Genomic DNA, 23,213 nt, shown 5'->3' with positions numbered 1-23,213 from the left:
AGTAACCAATGCGAACTATAGATAAAACTCAAGCTTACATATTGCATGCACGCCGTCCTTGGTGTCAGTTGTGAGCGATTGTATGTATTCGTCACTCCACGAGCTCGGTTGGTAATCAGCCGATCGCCGAGGAGGAGGAGTCCACGCAGTACACCGGATTGGTAGTAGGATGTATCGACGCGGTGAAGACTTGGAGGGGGCAGTCCGCGGATAGGCACCGATCAAGCTGCAGCAGAAGGACGGAGCAGAAGAGCAGAAAGCCATTTGGCTCATTAGAGGATCGGAGAATCTGATGGGCTTTGTAATGGCGGTGTTGGCGTTGGATTTATAGTGCCAGAGGCGGTGAAAACAGGATGGATTCAGTAACGAGGCTCTCGTGCCTCTCGACGGACGTCCGACCTCCCTAAAACGAGAGTCACAAGCAGAATGCTAACTTCGACGCTTAATTCAACCGTATAGTATCGCTTTGAGTCCAAATAATCTTCAAAGGCATGAACCGAAGTCGAACAAAAAGGGATTTGTAATCTTTATTAGTGCGTTCGGGAGTTATTAAAATTCAGCTGCGAGTCGGATTAATAAGTGACAACAATTTGGTTCTGTTAGATACAATTGAATTTATATGTTACGACTAAAATTAATTTATATTGTTTGCGGTCCGATTTGACAGAATCCGTTGGGTCGAAAACGAAAAGAAGACAAATAAATGCAAAAGCGACCCATCCTATTTACTGCATAAGAGAACATTTATGCCACGTTATCAGCGCACCACTTCACAGTTATAATGTGCATGTCGAGAGCTTTTGTTTCCCAACACGATGTGGACTTTGCATGTGGCAGTGTAAATGTAAACATCTATATCTATTGGATCCATCACATCATATTAATTAACATCGAATTGGTCATGAGTATCAAATTGACTAAAGAAGTATCGGTATTGTGTGCTGTACATTTAACGACTCAAGTCCTTCATCTACAAGGAGTGACACAGATGGTGAATCTCTCCATCCTATAACCATTTAACCTCTACAAAGTAAAGACCAATCAACATCACACTATACATGACATCAAAGATGGTCAAATCCGGCATTCTCAAAAGAGAAAAAAGAAAGTCCACTCGTATGATCATCAACGTGCGCAGCTTATGCAATTGTAATACAACGGTCTATTAATCTCGCATTCAGAAAAGATAGAGTCCACTTGTATGATCATCAATATGTGAACCCTATGCTATTGCACTTCATTTTATTCGCACAATAATAGAGTGTAGACAACAAAAATAATAATTAAGTTAATAGCGTGTGCTTGTGCGCTGTGAAACTCATGGGAAGGTTAGTTTAGAAGTAAATGAAACTCGCATTAAGCTACTGTTATATTTTATTTTTGTGACATCTTCATTTGATTAAATTCGAAGATGAGTAAAAATTAAAATTGATTTATAAGAATATGATACATATATCAGTATTAACTTTGGCTTAATCAATTTGAACCACGCTAAATGCAGCCGCCAACAGTTCGACTGAGTACCTAATTGAATATTATACTCCTTTCGTTTCCTAACTCGTACCCACAACAGAATCGGATATTAAGCAGGTTAAATTAATCTGCACTTAATTTATAATGCATCGTGCCTATCACATTAAACAGGTCAAATGGATTATGACTTCCAATGACAATGCAAACATGTTTATATATATATATTTCATTGTATATCCTAATTTGTAGCTACAAACTGCAGTGACTAAACCTGAATCTGACATAATACCACCATGATACAAATCTTGGTAAATGTTGCTCATCGAGAGTAGATTATACCTGCAATTTACAGTCCCTCTTATCTCTCTAGTGTACCAACTTGGTCAAAAACCCAACTATTTTCAGCTACCAAAAGAAGATGCTGCAAGACAATTTAGCCTATTACAAAAACAAAAACAAAAAAAATCAGTGATCCCCCTTTGTTTACGGCCTCATGCATCCACAGAAGAGATTCTTCTTCATCTTTCTACCACAGTCTCTCCTCCCATATATAATGTCCTTTAGAAGAATTCTTGATCTGTCTCCAACCCTAGTGTGCTTCCTCGCATGCTGTTCTTCAAGTTTCAGCAAGACATACTGGATTTTATGCAGTTCCAGCTCTAGCCTTTCTATCTTATCTGATTCCCTTCTTGCTTGTTCTGCAATTTGCCGTCTTCTTCTGCTGCCACCATCTCCAGAGTTTGTGTCCATACCATCTGAGGAATGGAGCTCTTCAGCCTTGTTGGTCAACTTGTTATTTGTATCAATTAGCTCAATGACAGCTCCTTCTGCATCATTTAACTGTGAATAAATTGTATTATATCCTTGACTTGCAGGAAGCCTCCCCATTTGAGAGCTTTCCATTTTCCTCTTCAAATCCTTCACATCCGTTTCGAGGTCCAATAACTTTCGCAAGTCAGTTTGAAGCCTTGGGAGGACCATTTTGGACAATTCTTGTTGGGATGCCAAAGCTCTATTGGGCATCTCTAACCTGTCAACACTCAACTCCTTCTCAACCACCAGCTCTGAAGAAGGATATTTGGAATTTTCTTCCTCTATAGACTCTATGCCATGTTCCATGGCAGCTGTTGATGCTTTCCATTTCTGGTTGCTGCAATCTCTTTCAGCAGCTTCCCATAATTGATCATCAATGTCGATCCTGCTTGGACCATCAGAACAAATAGTCCTATAGTGCAAATAACTTGACTCCTGCTCGAGTTTATTATCTTTCATCATTTGCCGATACTTCCCTCTGGAGATTTCATTAACATTTTGTCCCTCATCATCAACATCACACTGCCCTGCAAGTGCCTCATTATTTAACCCATCAACATCTTTACTTGAAGCCTCTAGGTTGGAATCAGCATCAAAGTTTTCCTGCACTCTGTAACTTCTGATATGTATTATCATCTTTTGAAGAGCTTCTACTTTAGTAATCAATTTCTCCAACTCTGGAACGCCTTTGACATCCAAGACTTTATGACCTTCACCAGATTGACAAGAACCATGATGCAGATAAGAAACCAAGGGCAACTCCTGGAGACAGAAAAGTCAGAGTGTCAGAAGTGAAAGTTGCAGATTCAATTAGCCAATAGTGTTAGCTTACCTCAGAAAGTAAAGCACAATTTTATCCTCAAAAGGCAAAAATGAAATTTCTGGTGATTTGAATCTTTTTTTTTTTTTGAATCATGCCCTGAAAGCACATTGATCCAAAATTTTAGGCATGTCTTTAATTTGATCCAGTGACACAGATTTTAAGACAGTTGAACTTTGCCTATATCTTAGTTACCTTTTGTCAACTTGTCACTTTGATAGTCTTCGAGTGAACTTAACTGATCTTCGAATATAGATTGAATTTTGAACTATGATCAAGATTGACAACATGTTCAGATTCAATAGTGCTAAGAAGTGTACCTCTTTCTCATAGTGGTTTGATTGTGTATGCTTTGACATTGTCATAATTAGTTTTTCTAGAGAGATAATACCATTCCACAAAGATGTTATGCATGCTGGATAAACATCCAGGACAGCCTTCAACCCATTATTTTCTCCCTCTAAATCATCATTCTTTTTCTTCAGAGTATCCACATAATCCTTTGTTAAAGGTGCCTCCATATCTAGTGTCTCCTTTTGCAATATTAAACTAACTTCCCCTGCTAATAGCAGCTCATGAACTTTTTCTTCATATAATGCAGCATAGGCTGTGGAGAGTTGAACATCACTTAACAATGCTGTGATTTCCCCTTCGCAGCGCTCATTTTCAGCTACTTCTTTCTGAAGGTCTGAGATCAAATCCTCCTCACTGTTCACAAGCAACTTGACTTCTTCACACATTTGATTGATTTCCTCTTGAAGCACCATATTTGCTTCATAAAGGTATCTGATCTCAATGTTCCTCTGTGCAAGTGCTTCTGATAAAGTCGAAATATTCTGCTCCAAATCTTCTTTGACCAGCTTACTCATTTCATTTTCAGCTATTTCTTTCTGAAGTTCTAAAATCAAATCTTCCTCACTGTTCACAAGCAACTTAACTTCTGCACACATTTGATTAATTTCCTCTTGCAGCACCTCATTTGCTTCATTAAGATATCTGATCTTATCATTCCTGTGGTCAAGCACTTCTGATAAAGTTGAAATCTTCTGCTCCAACTCTTCTTTGACCAGTTTATTCACTTCATCATCCAGCTGAAGTCCCTTGAGGATTCTACATAATTCTGAGTTCTTTTGTTGACTTGACTGGAACTTCTGATTTGTTTCTGATAGCTGTGTCTGTTTCTGTATCAGTAGAGTCTCTATACACTGACTTTGAAGATTTAGTTCATCTAGGACTTTTGTAGTTGTAATTAAATCAAACTCTGAAAGCAGTAAATGATTTCTAAAGTCTTCTTCTAGACAAGTAATGGACTCGCCAAGATGCATTTTCTCTTCCTCGAGAACCCTTATCTTCCAATTTAGTCTGTTATTCTCTGCATCAAGACCTTTATTAATAACATGAAGAGAATCCAGATTATAACTGAGAGACCTCAACTCCAACAATCTTTCTGCACTAAGGCTCTTAAAGAAGACAAAAATATGATCCAGTTCTATTGCCTCTGCAAGGACATCAATATGTTCCTCTTCCAACATGCGATGCTTTTGTTTTAAACTGTAAGATTCTTCCATGAGAATCATCTTTTCTTCAATCAAATTTAAAATTTCACATTTAGACATCTGGAGAGCATCTTGCAGATCTGTCAACTGCCCATGGACAGCCTTTATTTCAGTCTCCAGTACTACCTCCCTTTGGTTGTTTGCTTCCACATCCTTCACTAGTTTTTCATTCAAGCTTAAGATTTTGTGCTTCTGTTTTCCTAATGCTAATAATTCTTCGGTTTTGATGTCAAGCTCCCTTTCAAGAGAACATTTCTCCAATCTTAGACTGATGAGATCCTGTATTATATGCCTCAGAAGCGTGGCAAACACTGATATCTCTATTTGCAGTTGTTGATTATCACTCTCGGCTTCTGAGGTAAAATTCAACAGCTTTTTAATTTCAGTCAAGATAATATTAAATTCATCCTGGATTTCATCCAAGTTACCAAAGTCCTTGTAAAAAATAAGTGTGTTCCAGAGTAAATGAATTCCATTATTTAAATTCTCCTTTTGCTCCGACAATAACAGTATGTTGTTGATATGCATGAGCTTTTCCTGTTCAAGTTCTGAAATAATTGTCTCGGCACTATTACAATTCTGTATGTGCTTCTGACATTCTATGGAAAGATCCAAGTTCCTTCCATTTACATCAAACAAACTTCTTTGCAAGATAAAATTTCCCATCAGAGCACCAATCAGATTATTTTCTTTTGCTTCAAGCTCCTCCTCTTTAAGCTGGTTTTCCTGTCGCAGGAGAAAGATCTGGTTCTCTAATGTGGCTATCCTACTCTTGTATGATTGAATATGGGTTTCATGCTCTTCTTTTTCTAGCTTCAGATGATCTTGTAGATCCTTGACCTGATGGGTTAAAAAATCTCTTTCTCTTGTTAGTTTCAAGTTCTTATCCTTCAAGTCAGTGAACATACTCTCCAGGTTTATCAGATTCAGGGTGATTCTTTCTACCTAGCATGCAAACATGAAAATCAATGTAATCTGAGAATGGAAAAATATCTTGGTAAAAATGGAAAATTGCTATCATGTGACAAGAAATAATAGTTATTGCTTAAAAAGAGATAATATACGAGAGAGGGAGAGGGAGAAAGAGTGACCTGAAAAACAAGAGTGTCCTCAACAAAATGACCAGAGTTCTGAGCACGCAGGGACTGATAGGAGTCTTCGAAGTCTTTTAACTCTGACTTCAGAAAAACAGCTTCATTTCTTACCTCAGATAGGGAGTTCTCCGAGAAGGAATTCTTGTAGGAAAGCTTCTCTACAATCTGAGAAAGAATCTCTAACTTAGATAGAAGATTGTTCCTCTCGGCAAAAAGACCAGAGTTATGGTTGCTGAGTGATTGACAAGATTCGTCTAAGTCTTTCAACTTTGACCTCAAAGACCCAACTTCACTGCTTACAGCAGTTAGGGAGTCCTCCAAGAATGAGTTTTTGCCATAAAGCTTCTCTACATTCTGAGTAAGAACCTCCACCTGAGAAAGAAGAGTGTTCCTTTCAACAAGAAGACCAGAGTGCTGATTGCGAAGAGACTGACAAGATTCTTCAGAGTCTTTCAACTTTGACCTCAGACACCCAACTAGAGTGCTTATATTAGATAGAGAGTTTTCCAGGTTAGAATATTTGTCTGAAATCTTATTTACATTCTGAGTAAGAATCTCTAATTGAGATAGAAGATTCTCCCTTTCAGCAAGAAAAACAGACTTCAGATTACCAAGTGAATGTGTGGATTCTTCAGAGACTTTTAACTTTGACCTCAGACACTCAACTTCACTGCTTGCATTAATTAATGAGTTCTCCAAGAAGGAATTTTTCTCCGAAAGCTTCTCCATATCCTGGGTAAGGATCGCTGCCTGAGACAGAAGAGTGCCTCTTTCAGAAATAAGGCAGAAGTTCTGATCACACAGTGAACTACAGGAACTTTCAAGGTTTATTAACTTTGACCTCAAACATCCAACTTCATTGTTTGCATCAGATAGGGAGTTCTCCAGGACGGAACTTTTCTGTGAAAGCTTCTCCATGTTCTGAGTAAGAAACTGTACCTGACAGACAAGAGCTGTCTTTTCAGCAAGAAGTCCAGAGTTCTGACCACTTATAGACAGACAGAATTCTTCAGAATCCTTCAAGTTTGACCTTAAACACTCAACTTCATTGCTCATCTCAGATAGAGACTTCTCCAAGAAGGACTTCTTGTCTAAGAGTGTCTCCACATTCTGAATAAGAATCTCTACCTTAGAAAGCAAGGTGTTCCTTTCAGCAAAGATATCAGACTTTTGCTCAATGAGAGACTGACAGGATTCTTCAGATTCCTTCAACTTTGACCTCAAATTCCCAGCTTCATTGTTCATATCAGACAGGGACTTCTCCAAGAAGGAATTCTTGTCTGAGAGCTTTTCCCCATTCAGAGTTAGAATTTCTACCTGAGAAAGAAGAGAATTTCTCTCGGCTAGAAGACCAGAGTTCTGATCACTGAGAGACTGACAGGATTCTTCAAAGTCCTTCAATTTTGACCTCAGATACCCAACTTCGCTGCTTACATCAGATAGTGAGTTCTCCAAAATCAAACTTTTCTCTGAATGCTTCTCCACATTCTGAGTAAGGCTCTCTACCTGAGAGAGAAGACTGTTCCTTTCAGCAAGAAGAGCAAAATGCTGATCGCTGAGCGACTGATAGGATTCTTCAAAATTTTTCAACTTTGGCCTCAAACACCCAAGTTCAGTGCTTAAGCAAAAAAGAGAGTTCTCCAAGAGGGTTTTTTCTCTGGAAAGGGTATCCACATCCTTTGAAAGAATTTCTACCTTAGAGATGAGCACATTCTTCTCAGCAATATTGGTCGAAATTTTTCTGTTGAGAGATTCGTGCAATTCCTTCAGTGCTAAAATCTTTTCTCTTACAACTCCTAACTCTATGTGCACATCAGATAGTGAACTTTCCAATGCTGTATTCTTTTTTAAAATATCGTCCCTATCTCTCAGCTTCTCCACAAAATCAGCTTCATACTTCTTGCAGATAGCTTTCAAGTCAGAATTATCATTTTGCAAATCTTTTATGGCTGTTTCAAGGGACTCAGCATGTATCCTGGCAGCTACCTTTTCCTCCATAAGTTCTTGGTGTTTCACTTCCAAGTCATTCCTAATTTCTTTAATATGGCACAGCTCTTGAATAAAGATTTCCTTTTCGCCAACAAGGAACCCAACTTCATCTTCAAGGATCCTTTTTTTCTCAGCCAACAAATTGATCTTGTCTTGGAGCATTTTGTTCATCAAGCTAGAGTGAAGATTTTGTTCATTTAAGCTGTCATTTTCATCATTAAGCTTGCATATCTTTTCCTGGAGATCTATACTATACAGCTCCATATCCCTTAACTCATTGATACCTCTTTGAATTTCTTGACTCAAACGATTTACCTCTTCCTGAGATTGAGTGTGCAGCTTTTTCTCCAAGAGGACAACCATCTCAGCCAGCATACATTTCTGGTGTTTGTCTTCAATTGTATTGTGGAATTTTTCTAATGCCTGCTGATTCTGAATAAGTTTGTACTCCTGCATATCTGCTTTCTTTCTTAGCATCTCTAGTACCATTGATAGAGATTGGTTAAGTTCTTCACAACTCTGTAGGTTCTTCACTTTGCTCAGCATTTCATCATTGAGTTTATTCAATTCATTTTGTGTGGCAGAGAGACAAGATTCAAGAACCGAGGTTCTTTCAGGAGATACTTGGTATTGAATGTTATCTGCATCCTTCTCAGAGCTCATTTTAGAGAGAGTACGATTCAAGCCTTGATGCTCATTTTCTGTATTATTAGAACGATCAGATTCTGCCATTATCAGAATCTTCAGATTATGGTTCCCGGCTGATAACTGGGAAATGTCTTGTTGGTGACCTTTTGCTACATAGCTTGAATCTTGTTTCTCCATAAGTTTAGTGTTTTCTACAGGCCAAAATTTTGAGTTATTGTCAACACTTTCTCCCTCTTCCTCCTGAAAATTTAGTCCTTTTCTTGCTCTCCCATCAGATGTCGTGCGTGCTGCCCCATCCCCAATTGCAAACATCTCATTCAATTGCTTCAAACCCTTGTTTCTTGAAGATAAACTACTTTGTTCAGAATATAACCCATTTCTTCTAAGTACATGTGAATCTAATGACAAGCACAATGCATCCTTCTGTAACTCATTAGGATCAAATAACGCACAAAGGGCCGGTGGCACTTCAGGTGTGTGAGGTTCTGCCTCATTTCCAGAAGAACCATAAGGTGATCCATCTGACATCACCAACGGGAATTGGCTAGGGAATGCCTCTGCCATTGTTCGATGAGCCTGATGAAGTGCTCCTGTTGCATGATCATATCTCTCTGCTAATGCACGGTATGCTCGGTAAAGCTCCTCCACCAATTTCATGAGCTCTGGACGCTTCTTGTAGTACATCTCTGCTCTCCTTGCAAAGGAATCAGCATCTTCTTCTAACATCTTGATTATTGTGTTGACCTTCATGTCTGTATCTGATTACAGAGTGCCCCTTTAGGAAAAGTGATTCCAAACTATTTTACAGTAAGATCACATTTTACAGATAATGTAACTTTAACCTACAAATGAAATAATGATCAAGTTATAGACAAAAACCAATGCAATATGTTATTGATGACACTTGTCTTTAGCTGATCACTCTGATGTATTTCTATCCATCATGTTGCTCCTATCCACAACGATGAAGCTCGTATATATACAATTGCTGCTTAGAAATCAAATTCCAGATTACAGGCTTTGGATTTAGAAGTTACAAAATAATTAGTAAAGTGACTAAGTATATTGATTAATAATATACTGAATGCATTAAGTTCATTAAGTTGTCAAGTAGGATGGCTTCGCTTCATATAAGGTAAGGATCTGGTCAAATTTGGTCAACCTGCTGACTTGTCCAAAGAAGCTGACCTAAACCTTTTCATTGTGCAGGTGTATGCACATCAAGGGGAAAGTTCCACATCAGACAACACAATGCTCTCTCCAATCTAGGAGACACAAAAGGTTCCAACATGCTGCTACTTCCTTTATCGTTTACCTATGAAAGTGAAGGAATCACCAGTAATTTGTTCAGTGGGATCCTCCTGCAAACCTCAAGTCAATTTTAGATGTGGCAAAAAGCTTGAGGTGTACAGAGCACAAGGAGCTAGATCTTTTTACTTATGGAGAAAGTCCCATTCAAATCCAGTGAAATATGATGTTTGAATCAAATGAGTGAGATGAAAATTGTGAAAATATGAGGAAAGTTAAAAGAGGATACTAACCAATCAGCAAGAGAATTCAAACTAATTGCTAAACAAATAATCTTTCTTATCAATAAAGTGAAGTATCAAGTGTGAAGCTCAATTTTTCAAAATGATGATGAAGACTAAAAATAATAAGAACCTGCAAGATTCTCCTGAAGCCATTTTGAATTCTTTGGGCTGATATGGCTGTCCCACCACCATGAATAAAGTCGTCTTGATTCAGCATGCAACCTGTCCGCCATGAACTCAAGCATGCAAAGTAATATGCTCCTTTTAATCTTGAAAAGCGTAATTGCTATATCTCTGGTGATGATCTATGCCAGAACAAATGAGGAACAAAACCACTGAAACCTACTCTGTTTGACACAAAATCTTTCAGCTAGAAAATTAATTTGCAATATTGCAATTTACCTAGGCAATGCACAAGTGCAAGTGTCAGAAAATAGTGGGCTTCCGGAAACTTGGAAGTAAATTTTGAATTCATGACGAGCAAAAACGTCACCTTCTAAATAAATCTGAGCTATAAGCAAACCAGGAAGTTTCTGATGCCTTCACTCTGTTAGGAATCACGGCATCAGTAACAGTAAAAATCAGCACGAAAATAATATTTCTTGAGAGAAGGATTCACTGACATTGCTAACAGCAAAAAGGGGGTTTCCACCATCTCCACTCAAAGAATCTCTAGTTCATAGAAACGAATTATGCAACCAAAATTGTCAACCTTGCTCAAATTTGCACCATCTAGAAAACGAGAAATGGTTGTTTTGCATTAGCTCGATCAGAAGAGGAGACAATGTCGACTAAGACGTGGTAGAGAGATGGAGCCTGCTAAGAAAAAAAAACGGTTTACTGCAGAACAAAAACCAATGCCAGGAACAAAAGAAAAAGGCATTGTCTTAAACTGTCTTTTCTCACAAAATCATTAAAAAGGACAAATTGTCTCTTGCAGAAGCCATAACGGGGATAAATCACATGAAGTCTGGCATGCAAAATCAAACAAGTAGGAATAGCATAGAAGGACTTAAGAAGGAACACGAGAATATGGTTTTCTTGTAAATGGCTTTCGTCACCAAATGCTACTTGTTAGAAGATGATATACCACAGCTCCAAGAAAAGGAGTAAAGGTTTCTCTGTTCTACATGGATTTTTAATGAGTTTGATCTTGTGCAAGAGAAAAGGCAGCTGATTGACTTTCTTGATATCAGAGTGTTAAAGAAAACCAAGAAAAAGATTCTGCATAAGGTTAAGACCTCGCAGTGTCGGGATCGAACGGCTTCCGAGCTTGTACAACAGATCGTCGTGAGCATTAATATCCCATAGCAAGAACCCAAAACTCCAAAACCATGAAACCGAGCTCACCACGCAGATCACGAGAAATACATCATAATGCGAGGGGGAAAAAGAAAAATCCAATCTTGCGGGAGAAGAAGCCATACCAAAGAGCAAATCCGAATCGGGCACAAACAAGCAGCTGCAATGATGGAAGCCAGCTATTCTTCTCAGCCACTCTCAGCGGTCAGCCCACCATCCTTCCCACCGATCCCATCTTTTTGGTACTGCCAAGACAAAAGGCGAAGTCTGCCGTGCGCACAAGAAAAGCAGGACGCCAGAGCCGAAAGGACGAGACGGAACGGGGAGAGCCGTCGTTTAAATCTCGGTACAACGCCATTGCGATTTGGGAGTAACAGCCGATGAGTTATATGGAAAGCAAACGGCGTCGTGTAAGCCTTGGAGGAAGGGGAGCGGATCCAATTAGTCTGCTATGATTTGGCCGAGGATGTGTGCTTCCGTTCTTCCCGTTGTAGTTTGCGCGCTGCCGCTGTTCGCATGTCTGAGGGAAGCCAGCGTGCAGGATTTCCTCCGGGTGCCACTGACGGAAGCGATTCTAATAGGACGTGGGAGGTGGGCCGTCGTGAAGAGACGGAACCCTGGACTGTGGCTGCGATGGGACAGGGAGTCAGTGACTTCCCGGGTCCCTCTGTTGCTTAGGGCTGATAAGTATCGAAGTTTGGAAGTGGGAGAGTTCCTTAATACATCGTCCGACCATCGATTAGCCATAAGATTGTGCAAAGAATTATTTGGACAATGGTTACGGAGCAATGATCTTATCGAGTCAGTATGTTAATTCCACGCAACAGATCTTATAGAATCGAGATGAATTAATCCTTATCGGTACTACGTCATCAATCTTATGGAATCAGGTTCTGTTTGACATGCTGACCGAATGGGTGTCACGTATGAGTGATTATCTATATGTTATGCCTCGTATCAATGCTTAGATCATATCCGATGTGGAATTAGTTGGATATTCACCTTAATACTTGGCTATATATATATATATATATATATATATATATAATTTTTGAGTATCATACTAATATAAGCTTACAATAAATGTATACTGTTGAGCTCCTTATAATTAATTATCTTTAGAATTTCAGTTCTCATATTTTTAAAAATTACATTGAGATTTTTTTACTTATAAAAATAAAATATTCAATTTCATTTCTCCTCATATCATCCATTATACTAACGAAAATATTATAGAATTTATTACTAAGCGAGCTGATTCTATCTCATTTTAATTTAGAAGAAATTAGATTAAATATTTTATTTTTATAAGTTTATAGATCATAATATAATTTTTTAAAATATAAGGATCGAAATACTAAATATAATTAAGTATAAAATATATAATTTATAATTAATTTGATTTAGTTTAATAATATTCGAGTGACGATAAATTGATAAAGTAGCAAGTCAAAGTCAATTCAACAAACCTTCGACGGGCTAATACCAAAATTTAGAGAAGGGAGAAATTAGGGAGCAACATTATTTAGATGACGTAACTTTTAGTTGGCACAAGCAAGATTAATTAGATAGGAGTAAGTATAGCACTTACTCTAAGAAAAGTCAAGTCTGATAAATTAATAGGTCGTTCTACTGATCACACTTAATATTTTAGATGCTTCAAATATTTTTTGCAAATCATATTCAGAACATTTAACTTAAACAGATTCATCAATCACTATTACTGACAACATAGTGAGCGAAAGACTTAGGTCAGTTTAACCTAATTAGATAACATTCGTATACTTTTCTAATATATTTGTGGGCGTGTATCCTTCAGTTTAATTTCATAGTTTATGGAAGTAATATGTTACATTTCAAGTTTCTAGAAATAATAAACCAAATTCACAGGCAATCAGAATATTACTGCTATTAAAGGGGTTCTTTTTCATTACATGTGTTGGTATGTTATATTCTACTTAGTTAAAGGTATATATATATATATATATATATATATATATAAAGCCGGTTTGCTGTAGCTTCTCCCTCAGTCGCACGCATGTAGTAAAGCAGACGCTAAATCATTCACAAAATGACATTTTGAAAGAGTTTGTAGCAGGTTGAGTTAGGTTGATCACTCCGTAATGTAGTCATCAAACATGATCCTTCCTCGTGCGGATCCAAGCAATTATATGAAGGTTGGTTGAAGAGTAGGAAGAGTTGGTCACCTACACCAATCATACTCCAATCTCCCATCTTCACTAGATAAAACCCTGAACTCTTCAATCTTCCAGGCAAAGCGTTCACTCCACCTTCTCTCTTCAATCATCCGGGCAAGTTAAGGTCGTCATAGAATGGCTGATACCAGAAGCATTCAAGCAATCCTAGTTGCGGCAATGGCAGCCGTGCTATTGGCAGGTGCAAGCGCCCAGTCCAGCTCGTGCTCGTCGGCCATCATGAGCTTGTCGCCGTGTTTGGACTACATCACAGGCAACGCTTCCACCCCCTCCAGTTCATGCTGTTCGCAGCTCTCCTCCGTAGTGCAATCAGAGCCGCAATGCATTTGCACCATCATCAGTTCTGGAGCTTCATCGGCTTCCTCGCTCGGAATCACCGTGAACCAGACTCAGGCGCTCGCTCTTCCCAGTGCCTGCAAGGTTCAAATCCCCCTCAGCCAGTGCAATGGTAAGCATCGAGCTCCATTACTCCTCGTCTTGCAATTTTCAATGAAGTTACCTAATCTCGTTTATGGCATGGCATGAACCGAGAGCAGTAAGTGGACCGAGTGCATCCCCAGCAACACCATCCACATCACCTTCAGGTATGAGAGTGATCTTTGCCATGCATCTCCCTTTCAAGTTTCAGTACAAGGGTGCCAGTTTCAAAGTGCTTTATGTGCAGGTGTTGGATCAAAAAGTAACCCTGCAACAAGCACAGACTCATCAGATGGAGCCTCTGCAGGAGTACCTCTTGCGCTTCTGCTCTCTCTGGTCGCGATCGGGGCATATCCTTTCACATCTCTCGTCAGCGTCTAAGGCTGCAGCTTTTTGGTATATGTATACGGTTATCGGATGGTGTATGAGTGGGCTTGTATTCTTTTTCTTCTGGCGTTCAATAATGTTTGTCTCCGCTGAGGCTATTTAGAGATGTAGCCGTGAATCAAATTGCTTACGTGACACCTATGACAGAACATGCATCTTTATAATATTTGTTTCTATCCATTTATATTATTGTTTTACAAAGCATATGGTATGCTTATCTTAAGGAATATATTGTATTTGAATATTAGCACAAAAATAAGGAGTATAGTAATTAAGATAAGATTCGGCTGACGTCAGATGACGTATCATGCCTCGATCGACGCGACAACACTTGGTCAAACGAACCAGAACGCTGGTCGAGACGCATTAATGCCTGCGCAAGCTCGGTTCTTCACACGACGCCAGCACCAATATCAGACGTTATCAGCTTGCCCCCTGCAAGCGGGTACATTGGGAAACAATAAGCTTCCCTGAAAGGAGAGGGAAAAAGAGGACACACTCTGAAAGGAGAGGGAAAAAGAGGACACACAAAAAGACTTCTTCATCTAAAACCCTCTTCACATCATCTGACTTGATCGTCGGAGGAGTCGGGCTAAGCACCCCAACCCGCCCTTTGTGTAGGTGCGAAGCCGAAGGTCCCCACCGGGCGCGCAGGCGAGGAGTTCTCGTCCGGAGGAAACGACGACCCCGTCCCGATCGGACCACCGCGAACGGCCACCTCAGCAGCCTCGAAAAACACCCAGGGAGATCCCCGTCATCTGGACCCGAACCGAGCCGCGTCGGTCCCGAGGCCACGGCTCAAGGTTGTTTACCACAACAGAGTCGTTAAGACCAATTACATCTAAAAAAAAGATTCAATGGTCCTAACAAAATTTGTCAACCAATTGGGACATTTATTTCTTTTTCTAAAAATATATGATGATTTGTAATTAGAAAAAGAGTCAAGCATGTATAAAATATTCCTAACTAAATTTAGAAGTTTGCAAGGAGATTTTTTTCCTTTCCTGTTCAAAATACGAATAAGATTCTCGACATAAGCCTCAATTTACTAACAAAATATCTAATAATACAATTTGCTCCTACATCTTGTGATGGTTGATGGTGAGATCCATCAATTTAAACCATCCGTATATCGAGACGCATCACTCTGAGATAGTTGCCATTGCAACCATGATACATAATTTCATAGTTATGGTGATTATTAATATCATCTTCCAACCAACAAGCATTTATGTGTATGATCAAGATGCGTATGGCTAATATACAATACATTATTGCTTCTTCATATATGGAATTAATGCAAACTATCTCCACATGTTGAAAAACTTGGCTTAACAAGATATATATATTAAATTAGTACATAGGTGGTACGTACATTTGGATTTAAGTATAATAAAATCTACATGAAATGGAGTTTATCTAACAAGTTCAAATTAGGCTTTTTATATTTTTAGTTATTTTTTAAAAAAAGTTAAGCAGAAAAATAAGTATTCAGGTTGGGTTTGAAGACATGTTTTGAGTTTGTGTGAGAAATTATGGACATCTCCTTCCTAACTAAGTGCGGGTGTATAATAATATTTCTACATAATGTATCTCTTTCTCTGTTATAGTTTAATATTAGGTCTTTTATAACAATTTAAGTTTTGAATTATTTGTCATCCTATAAAAAAATTATCATTGTGTCAAAATAGATCGTTTGTTTAAAATTTGTATCTTGACTTATTTTGAAGCTTAATTAATATTAATATTTTTTGTCTTTAATTTTGACTTTAACAATGTACTTATTCAATTTCAAATATCAAATCTAATCAAAATATTAGAATTTTACACATTACTTTTTTTTTCTCAATAATTTAAGCTTTTGGGTCTTATGTTCTCGTTATGACGATGAATAATGTCCCTTCATAAAGAATTATATGATCAAATTAATTTGAACATTTTGACCTAATGGTTAAGTAACAAGAGCATTTTACTCTTGTAACTTTAAAATTCTTTTCATCCATGCTATGCCACTTAGCTCATCGACCCTCGTTATGATGGGCTACGATCTTTGTATGGAAATGTAAGTGGCCAGGGGAGGGAAGGAGATTGTCAACATTGTTAACTCGCATATAGAGACTAAGGTAATTAGAGGAAGGGAGGAGGGCGACCGACATTGCCTACCAACTTCAATATGGAAGCATAAGTAATCATAGAAGAGGAAATGATAGTTAATATTACTAACTTATGCGTAAAGACATATATAAATTAGGGGGTAATCGATATTGTCTACAAACTCACATGTTGAGGTACAAGCGAACACGGGATATAATGTAATAGTTAAATTATTTTTCAAGTTAGAAATGGAGATATAGATGGTTAGGAGAGGAGAGGAGGGTAGCTAGAGACTCGCAATCAACTGCAAGCGGGGAGTCTACGAATGGGGCTACCAAGCGCAAGGATGGAAGGGAGTGGTGGGTGGGGGCAAAGGCATGACCAAGCATGGGGCTAGTTGGGAGGATGTGCGATGGAGGACTGTGACTATTACGAGAAAAATGATCAATTGTAAAAAAAAAGTTTATATATATATATATATATATATATGAGAGAAAATTAATATCGATGATGTTTTATGTCGACAGTTCAGTTGTATAAAATGAGGTATGCGAAAGTGGTGCCCGAACCATAATTTTCTATACAGTGACAATACCATATTACCAAGGACATTTTCACAACGTTGGCCTACCCTTATCTAACGTGACATCAAGTCGCTAAGTTGGATTGAGTCTTTTATTTTCACTTTTCTTAACAATAGTATGATGTCACTGGTACTTTTTAACGTTGACCTACTATCATTGACCTGACTATCTAGAATCATATACAACGCTTAGTCTAGTCAACAGTCTTCTAATAGTATCTGATGTCATTGCTTAGTATGGGGTGAATTCATTTTTTTTAATAAAACTATTTTTTATTTCTAACGGTGCATTCTTTTTTATTTTATGTTTTTAAAAAATAAGATTACTTTGTCCACTGCATTATCCTATCGCCACCGCATCACGATGCTCTACCGTCCCTCTAGGGGGCGATGATGGGGAATGACAAGACTTCATGAGATGAAATAAAGGAAAAAAAACGTCACTGTGTGAAAAATAATAATTTTTCTAAAAAATCTGCCCAAGAGTGTTCCACGAGTCAATGTCAAGAGGAGTTGTGACTGCAATGGAGTCGTATAAGTACATATATCACACCTCTTTCGAACAGCATTCAACGAATCTATTCGTAGATTCACTTGCTTTCTCCGTGGAGCCTCAAACTTCCATTAAATGTCTTTCTTTTTCGATCCCTTCATAATTTTTGGATCACCTTCGTGGTTGTTAACTTTAACATCCGCGCTCATCGTCGCATTCCTTTTGTCGGAGCCAGCTGCTTCTGCCACCGGTATAACCAGTGACACCTCCGACGTATCCGCTCTCCTCTCCATCAGGGCTCATTTAAACCCTTTCACTTCCTTGTCCTCATGGGACAGTCACAACTCCAGCGTCCCCTTCTGCCAGTGGCCGGGTGTGACATGCGGTAGTAGCAACAACCCCGGAAGGGTGACCGCACTAAACCTAGCCAATCTGGGCCTCACAGGCTCCGTATCTTCCGACATAGGCAACCTGACCTTCCTCCGGAGTCTCAACCTCTCCTTCAACAACCTGCAGGGCCAGCTTCCGCCGGAGCTCGGCCGTTTGTCACACTTAGAGTTGCTCGTTCTGAGCCAAAACGCTCTTGAAGGCAGAATTCCTGTCACCCTCGCCAACTGCTCCAACCTGTGGCGTATAAGCCTAGGTTCCAACAGACTCGCCGGGGAAATCCCGGCAGAGTTTGGTGCGCTTCCCAAGCTCCAAATCCTTAGCCTCCATGACAACGACCTCAGCGGGAGAATCCCTGCCTCCCTGGGGAACCTCTCGTCGATAACTCACATCGATCTCGTGGGAAACAGACTGGCAGGCACCATACCACCGAGTCTAGGAAAACTCCAAAGCTTAGTGCACATCTCTGTCACCAGGAACTCGTTGACAGGGGCGATCCCCGTCTCCATTTTTAACATGTCGTCCCTCTGCTACTTGTACGTAGGGTATAACCAACTCTCTGGAACACTGCCACCTGATATGGGCAACACGCTTGTCAGTCTTGAAGTACTTCAAGCATTTGGTAACATTCTTGAAGGTCCACTTCCTATCTCATTGCCAAATGCTTCTATGCTTAGACAAATCGTTCTGCCATATAACAGACTTAGTGGACCTCTGCCTCCGGATATAGGCAAACTAAGATATCTATCTTCGCTGAATCTGCGTGCCAACGAATTAGAAGCTAGGAAAGCTGAGGACTGGGAGTTCTTCACTTCCTTAGCCAACTGCAGCAATCTGAAAACCCTGGACCTGGAATATAACAAGCTGGAGGGGCCATTGCCAAGCACGATAGTCAATCTATCGACACAACTTACATGGCTTGGTTTGGGAGGAAACGAGGTACATGGAAGTATTCCCGAGGGGATAGGGCGCTTCATCCACCTCGAAAGACTTCACTTGGATCAGATGGCTCTCACAGGTACTGTTTCGAACGCGCAGTAGTCCTGAGACCAGTGGAACTCAGATTCATGAAGAAGTTGGCTCATGATAGATTTACGTGGTTAGATTCATGAAGATACCTGCATAAAATTTTTGTATATTAAATTTATGATGATATCCCTAAAAGAATTATTATGGATTTTGTATATCTGACCTTGCAGAACTGTATCATCACAATTCTTGATTCTTTATATCATCCGTGTCAAAATTTCATGGGTCTGAGTCAATAGTTAACAAACACTAATTTGATTCAACAGCTTAAGTTTAAGTTAAATATAATATGTATAATTAGACTCTCTTTATCCTTAACGTTATGAAACTATACTTTCTCTTTGCATCTCGCATGCATGCATCTTCCCAGGTCACGTCCCTGCAGCCGTTGGCAAGTTACGGAATCTGCACGTCTTGTCCTTGGACGATAATCAACTATCGGGAGTTCTTCCATCCGCTGTTGGCAACCTTACCCAGCTCGAAAACCTCTACTTGAACGGCAATGGCTTGCAGGGAGAGATTCCCAAGAGCTTCGGAAACCTGCGACAGTTGACTGTGTGTGATTTATCATTCAACAAGCTCGAGGGCCGCATTCCTGAAGAACTTACAGAGCTGACCTCTTTGACTCGATACCTCAACTTGTCACGGAACTTGTTCACGGGGCCTCTGCCAGCAGGAGTTGGCAGCTTGAAGAATCTTGAAGCCTTGGATATATCAAAGAACAGACTATCTGGGGAAATTCCAAGCACCATAGGAGAATGCCAAGTCTTGCAGTACCTCTACCTGCAAGGAAACCACCTTGAAGGAGCAATTCCAGACTCGCTCGGTAGTCTCACCGGCATCCAAGTGATAGATCTCTCCTGCAACAACTTATCAGGACACATCCCGCTGTCCTTCGAGCGACTCGAACACGTCAGGTTCCTTAATCTTTCATTCAACGATCTCCAAGGCCAAGTGCCAAATGAAGGGGTTTTCAGGAACGCCAATGTTTACTCGGTCACCGGAAACAATAAGCTGTGTGGAGGAATCCAAGCGTTGCATTTGCAGCCATGTCCCCGTCACGTTCCGGGGAAGAAGGACGGGTCTCCTGCAGTTAGGTCACTCGTCTCAATTGTTATTACGGTGACACTATTTGTATTGTTTCTAGCTGCAGCTTCATACCTGCTCCACAGGCAAAGAACAAGGAAGTGCATGCCTGTAGTACAATCTAAAAGACAGTATCCAATTGCTTCTTACAGCGAGATATACAGAGCAACTGGTGGATTCTCCCCATCCAATATCATAGGCCGGGGAAGCTTTGGTCAAGTGTACAGGGGAACCATGAGCTACGATTCGATCGACGTTGCTGTTAAGGTGTTCGACACTGTACAAGTCGGGGCCTTTCAGAGCTTTAAAGCAGAATGTGAAACTTTAGGAGCAATCAGACATCGAAATGTCAACAAGATCTTAACAGTCTGCTCTGGCGCAGATCACAAGGGCGATGCCTTCTTGGCTATCGTTACTGCGTACATGCCCAATGGGAGTTTAAATGACTGGTTGCATCCCGGAGCAGACATGAATGGTGATGCATCGAGCGCCTTAACTCTCCTCCAGAGACTGAACATAGCAATCGATGTGGCTTCTGCTTTGGACTATCTGCATCACTATAGTGGGACAACCATTGTTCATTGTGATCTGAAGCCAAGCAATGTGCTTCTTGACAATGATATGGTTGCTCATTTGTGTGACTTTGGATCTGCAGAGTTGCTGAAAGAGACGACCTCCGGTGATCTTGCTAAGGAGATAAGTCGCATCTCTCGGTTAAAAGGATCCATTGGATATGTCGCTCCAGGTCATTTACTCGATCTCATACTCTTTTTCTTTAACTCATTCGTTGTTCGTAAACTCCTTCGGTAGCATTTTTTTGTCAGCGGCATCAAAATTCTTGTCTTTGGTTGTACTTATGATTGTAGAGTACGGCTTGGGCGGGACGGTCTCCACTAAAGGGGATGTCTACAGTTATGGAGTACTTGTGCTGGAGATGTTCAGCGGAAGAAGACCCACAGATTCCCATTTTAAGGATGGAGAAAACCTTCATCGTTACGTGAAAATGGTTTATCCAGCACAGATATTTGATATAGTCGACCCATCGTTGCTGTTGTATGAACAAGATGGAAAGGCTAACGTGGATAAGGGGATCCATAAATGTCTGCTTTCGGTGATCAAAGTTGGCCTCTCATGCTCAAACGAATCGGCGACTGCCAGAATGGAGATGGAAGACGTGATCAAAACGTTGCATGTTGCGAGGAGGATACTTGTTGAAGGAACCCTAGCGGAGAATAGGAGAGGAGCCGACATGTAAATATTTGGTGACAGTAGCTAACGTGTAAATATGTGCAGTGCAAATAACGTGTAAATATGTGGAAAGACTATCCATGCATAAATGATATCGAATCATGGTTTGATTAATTAATATAGATAAATTCAAGCATATATATATTTCCAGAAAAATGTAATTATCGATATGATATTTAAAAAAAAATTAATTTGGTATATCAATAATTATCAAGCAATGAGCTCTTTCTCTATCCCTCAAAAAATGGTGCACAAGCAGGGAAATCTATCTGAAGACGTGTGAGTGAAGGTAGACTGCGGATAACCCCAATACGTCTTTCTTCTATGAAAACAAGAGGAGCATCTAAGCAATGACTCTGCTTAGAGCATTGATTATTACACCATGTTGAATACACTTACATTACTTATCGTTAGAGTTCTAACATGACATAAATGCTCTTTTAAAAATTAAGATTCGTCGCATATATCCATTCAAAATGAAACTTAATATCTATGGTTGGTATTAATTAATTTGAATCGAAAAAACTATAATATATCTTCAAAGATTATTAATGTCAAATTGATGCCTCAGCTGCGGTTAAATTACAGTTAATTGATTAAATATAAATGTTCAACTTCTATAAGTATACATATATAGGGATGAATATCGAATCACTTAGTTATATTTGATAGATGTATCTGTCAAAATCTTTATCATCTGAATTAATCATCATCTTTTATAATTTTAACTTTAACATAAAAACAATTACGTACCTTTCACATACCAAACCCATTAGCGTAAAAGTCACGCTAACCTAAAATAATTTAAATACCTAATTTGATGGGAAGATACCAAACCCTTATGCTAAAGAAAAGACCGAGGGTTTAAAACTTCAACTGACAGATTATTATAAGACCTTGAGCAAAAAATCCTGCAAGAGGATAACATGATTGAAATATATATATATAAACACACATTAAAATAAACGGCCGCCTGAGGTCAATATAATAATTAATATGAACAATGTTGTCGGTCAATGTCGTGTTCGTCACCGTCTCACGGACCGCGCGTGGTCGCGCCAACGTCACCCACTGGTGGGCTCCATAAGTGATGTCCGTGAAAGCGCTACGCCAACTTCCGAGGGACGTAATTGAAATATATTCATTCGGAGGAAGGCGTCGACCCGCTTTGCTTAATGTCCGGTCGGTACTTTGGTCGTCCGTCTTCGGTTTTTAATTTGTAATAATTTGTAAGAGATAGTGATGTCTGGCGTCACTTTTAATGACTTGGTTACAATAATAATAATAATAATAATAATAATAATAATAATAATAATAATAATAAGACTATCACTTAATAAAGAATCGTTGTATCTTAGATATAAACATATTAGACGTCATTATCCACGAGTAGTTGGGTGTTGATTAGTTGCACCAAATCCATCTAGATGTACATGTGGTAATTTGAGATATTTCCGGAGAAAACTAGGGAAGTCCTATTACTTAAACTTGGCCTTATCAGAAGGATCTGCTGTTTGATGGTGTCATTCGACATGAACATGTTTGGAAACTTTTGCTGATTGCGATAAAGGCCAAAAACTAACAAAAGAAGACGGGCAAGCGCCGGCAGACTGCGGATAACCCGAAATAAGTCATTTCCTTGTAAAACAAGATGAACTCGGGGCCCAATTACCACTACAACCTCACCACACACGAAACATTCAAATATAGAGTAATCAGTAGTGAGCATATGTCAAAAAACATATGGCGTCAGACGTGATCGAGCTGTCAAATAGTTGAGTAAGGGCGAATTTATTAGTAGGTGTATAGGTGTAGACTATAAATGGGATGAGTAAAGCTTAATCGTGATGGATCCTCCATCTAAAGCTTAAACTAGCAATTTTTTTTTTTTTGACTTTGATGATTTAGTTAATATATTGTTCTTTAAAAAAAAAGAAAAATGAGCATATGCTTGACACCTAATAACTCGTGTTACGTACAACCTAAGGCTTTATGACAAAGCAACAATATTTTCCAAGAGTCTTTTTTTAATAGGAAATTTTACAT

General features: G+C 39.3%; 3 protein-coding genes across 3 annotated transcripts; 2 read left to right on the top strand and 1 right to left on the bottom strand.

The window, feature by feature from the left end:
- Window positions 1-1,703: 1,703 nt before the first annotated feature.
- On the bottom strand, window positions 1,704-11,661 carry LOC135586571 (protein NETWORKED 1A-like). Its single transcript, XM_065161131.1, has 7 exons — window positions 11,353-11,661; window positions 10,549-10,741; window positions 10,419-10,472; window positions 10,056-10,327; window positions 5,754-9,151; window positions 3,427-5,607; window positions 1,704-3,048 (listed from the first exon to the last, which is right to left on the bottom strand). Exons 4-7 carry the CDS (start codon window positions 10,168-10,170, stop codon window positions 1,957-1,959), a joined length of 6,786 nt encoding a protein of 2,261 aa, XP_065017203.1. The 5' UTR covers window positions 10,171-10,327; window positions 10,419-10,472; window positions 10,549-10,741; window positions 11,353-11,661; the 3' UTR covers window positions 1,704-1,956.
- A 1,826-nt stretch (window positions 11,662-13,487) lies between these two features.
- On the top strand, window positions 13,488-14,396 carry LOC135672356 (non-specific lipid transfer protein GPI-anchored 5-like). The gene is made up of 3 exons (XM_065180822.1): window positions 13,488-13,891; window positions 13,980-14,027; window positions 14,108-14,396. The coding sequence occupies exons 1-3, from the start codon at window positions 13,561-13,563 to the stop codon at window positions 14,239-14,241; spliced, it is 513 nt and encodes a 170-aa protein (XP_065036894.1). The 5' UTR covers window positions 13,488-13,560; the 3' UTR covers window positions 14,242-14,396.
- A 3,117-nt stretch (window positions 14,397-17,513) lies between these two features.
- Window positions 17,514-21,251, top strand: LOC103980876 (putative receptor-like protein kinase At3g47110). Its single transcript, XM_009397399.3, has 3 exons — window positions 17,514-18,822; window positions 19,204-20,664; window positions 20,786-21,251. Exons 1-3 carry the CDS (start codon window positions 17,553-17,555, stop codon window positions 21,172-21,174), a joined length of 3,120 nt encoding a protein of 1,039 aa, XP_009395674.2. The 5' UTR covers window positions 17,514-17,552; the 3' UTR covers window positions 21,175-21,251.
- Window positions 21,252-23,213: the final 1,962 nt, after the last annotated feature.

The sequence above is a fragment of the Musa acuminata genome, chromosome BXJ1-4 (assembly GCF_036884655.1).
Source record: "Musa acuminata AAA Group cultivar baxijiao chromosome BXJ1-4, Cavendish_Baxijiao_AAA, whole genome shotgun sequence".
Classification (NCBI taxonomy): Eukaryota; Viridiplantae; Streptophyta; class Magnoliopsida; order Zingiberales; family Musaceae; genus Musa; species Musa acuminata.
Note: the sequence above shows the minus strand (reverse complement) of the source record. Positions and strands in the feature narration are given on the sequence as shown.

Excerpts from the sequence above, each read along its gene's own strand:
- LOC135672356 (XM_065180822.1), top strand. The coding sequence starts at position 13,561 with ATGGCTGATACCAGAAGCATTCAAGCAATCCTAGTTGCGGCAATGGCA. Across the intron at positions 13,892-13,979 it reads CCCCCTCAGCCAGTGCAATG|TAAGTGGACCGAGTGCATCC; the intron begins GTAAGCATCGAG and ends AACCGAGAGCAG. Across the intron at positions 14,028-14,107 it reads ACCATCCACATCACCTTCAG|GTGTTGGATCAAAAAGTAAC; the intron begins GTATGAGAGTGA and ends CTTTATGTGCAG.
- LOC103980876 (XM_009397399.3), top strand. The coding sequence starts at position 17,553 with ATGTCTTTCTTTTTCGATCCCTTCATAATTTTTGGATCACCTTCGTGG. Across the intron at positions 18,823-19,203 it reads GGATCAGATGGCTCTCACAG|GTCACGTCCCTGCAGCCGTT; the intron begins GTACTGTTTCGA and ends GCATCTTCCCAG. Across the intron at positions 20,665-20,785 it reads CATTGGATATGTCGCTCCAG|AGTACGGCTTGGGCGGGACG; the intron begins GTCATTTACTCG and ends TTATGATTGTAG.
- LOC135586571 (XM_065161131.1), bottom strand. The coding sequence starts at position 10,170 with ATGCTTGAGTTCATGGCGGACAGGTTGCATGCTGAATCAAGACGACTT. Across the intron at positions 5,608-5,753 it reads AGGACACTCTTGTTTTTCAG|GTAGAAAGAATCACCCTGAA; the intron begins GTCACTCTTTCT and ends TTTGCATGCTAG. Across the intron at positions 3,049-3,426 it reads CAAACCACTATGAGAAAGAG|GAGTTGCCCTTGGTTTCTTA; the intron begins GTACACTTCTTA and ends TTCTGTCTCCAG.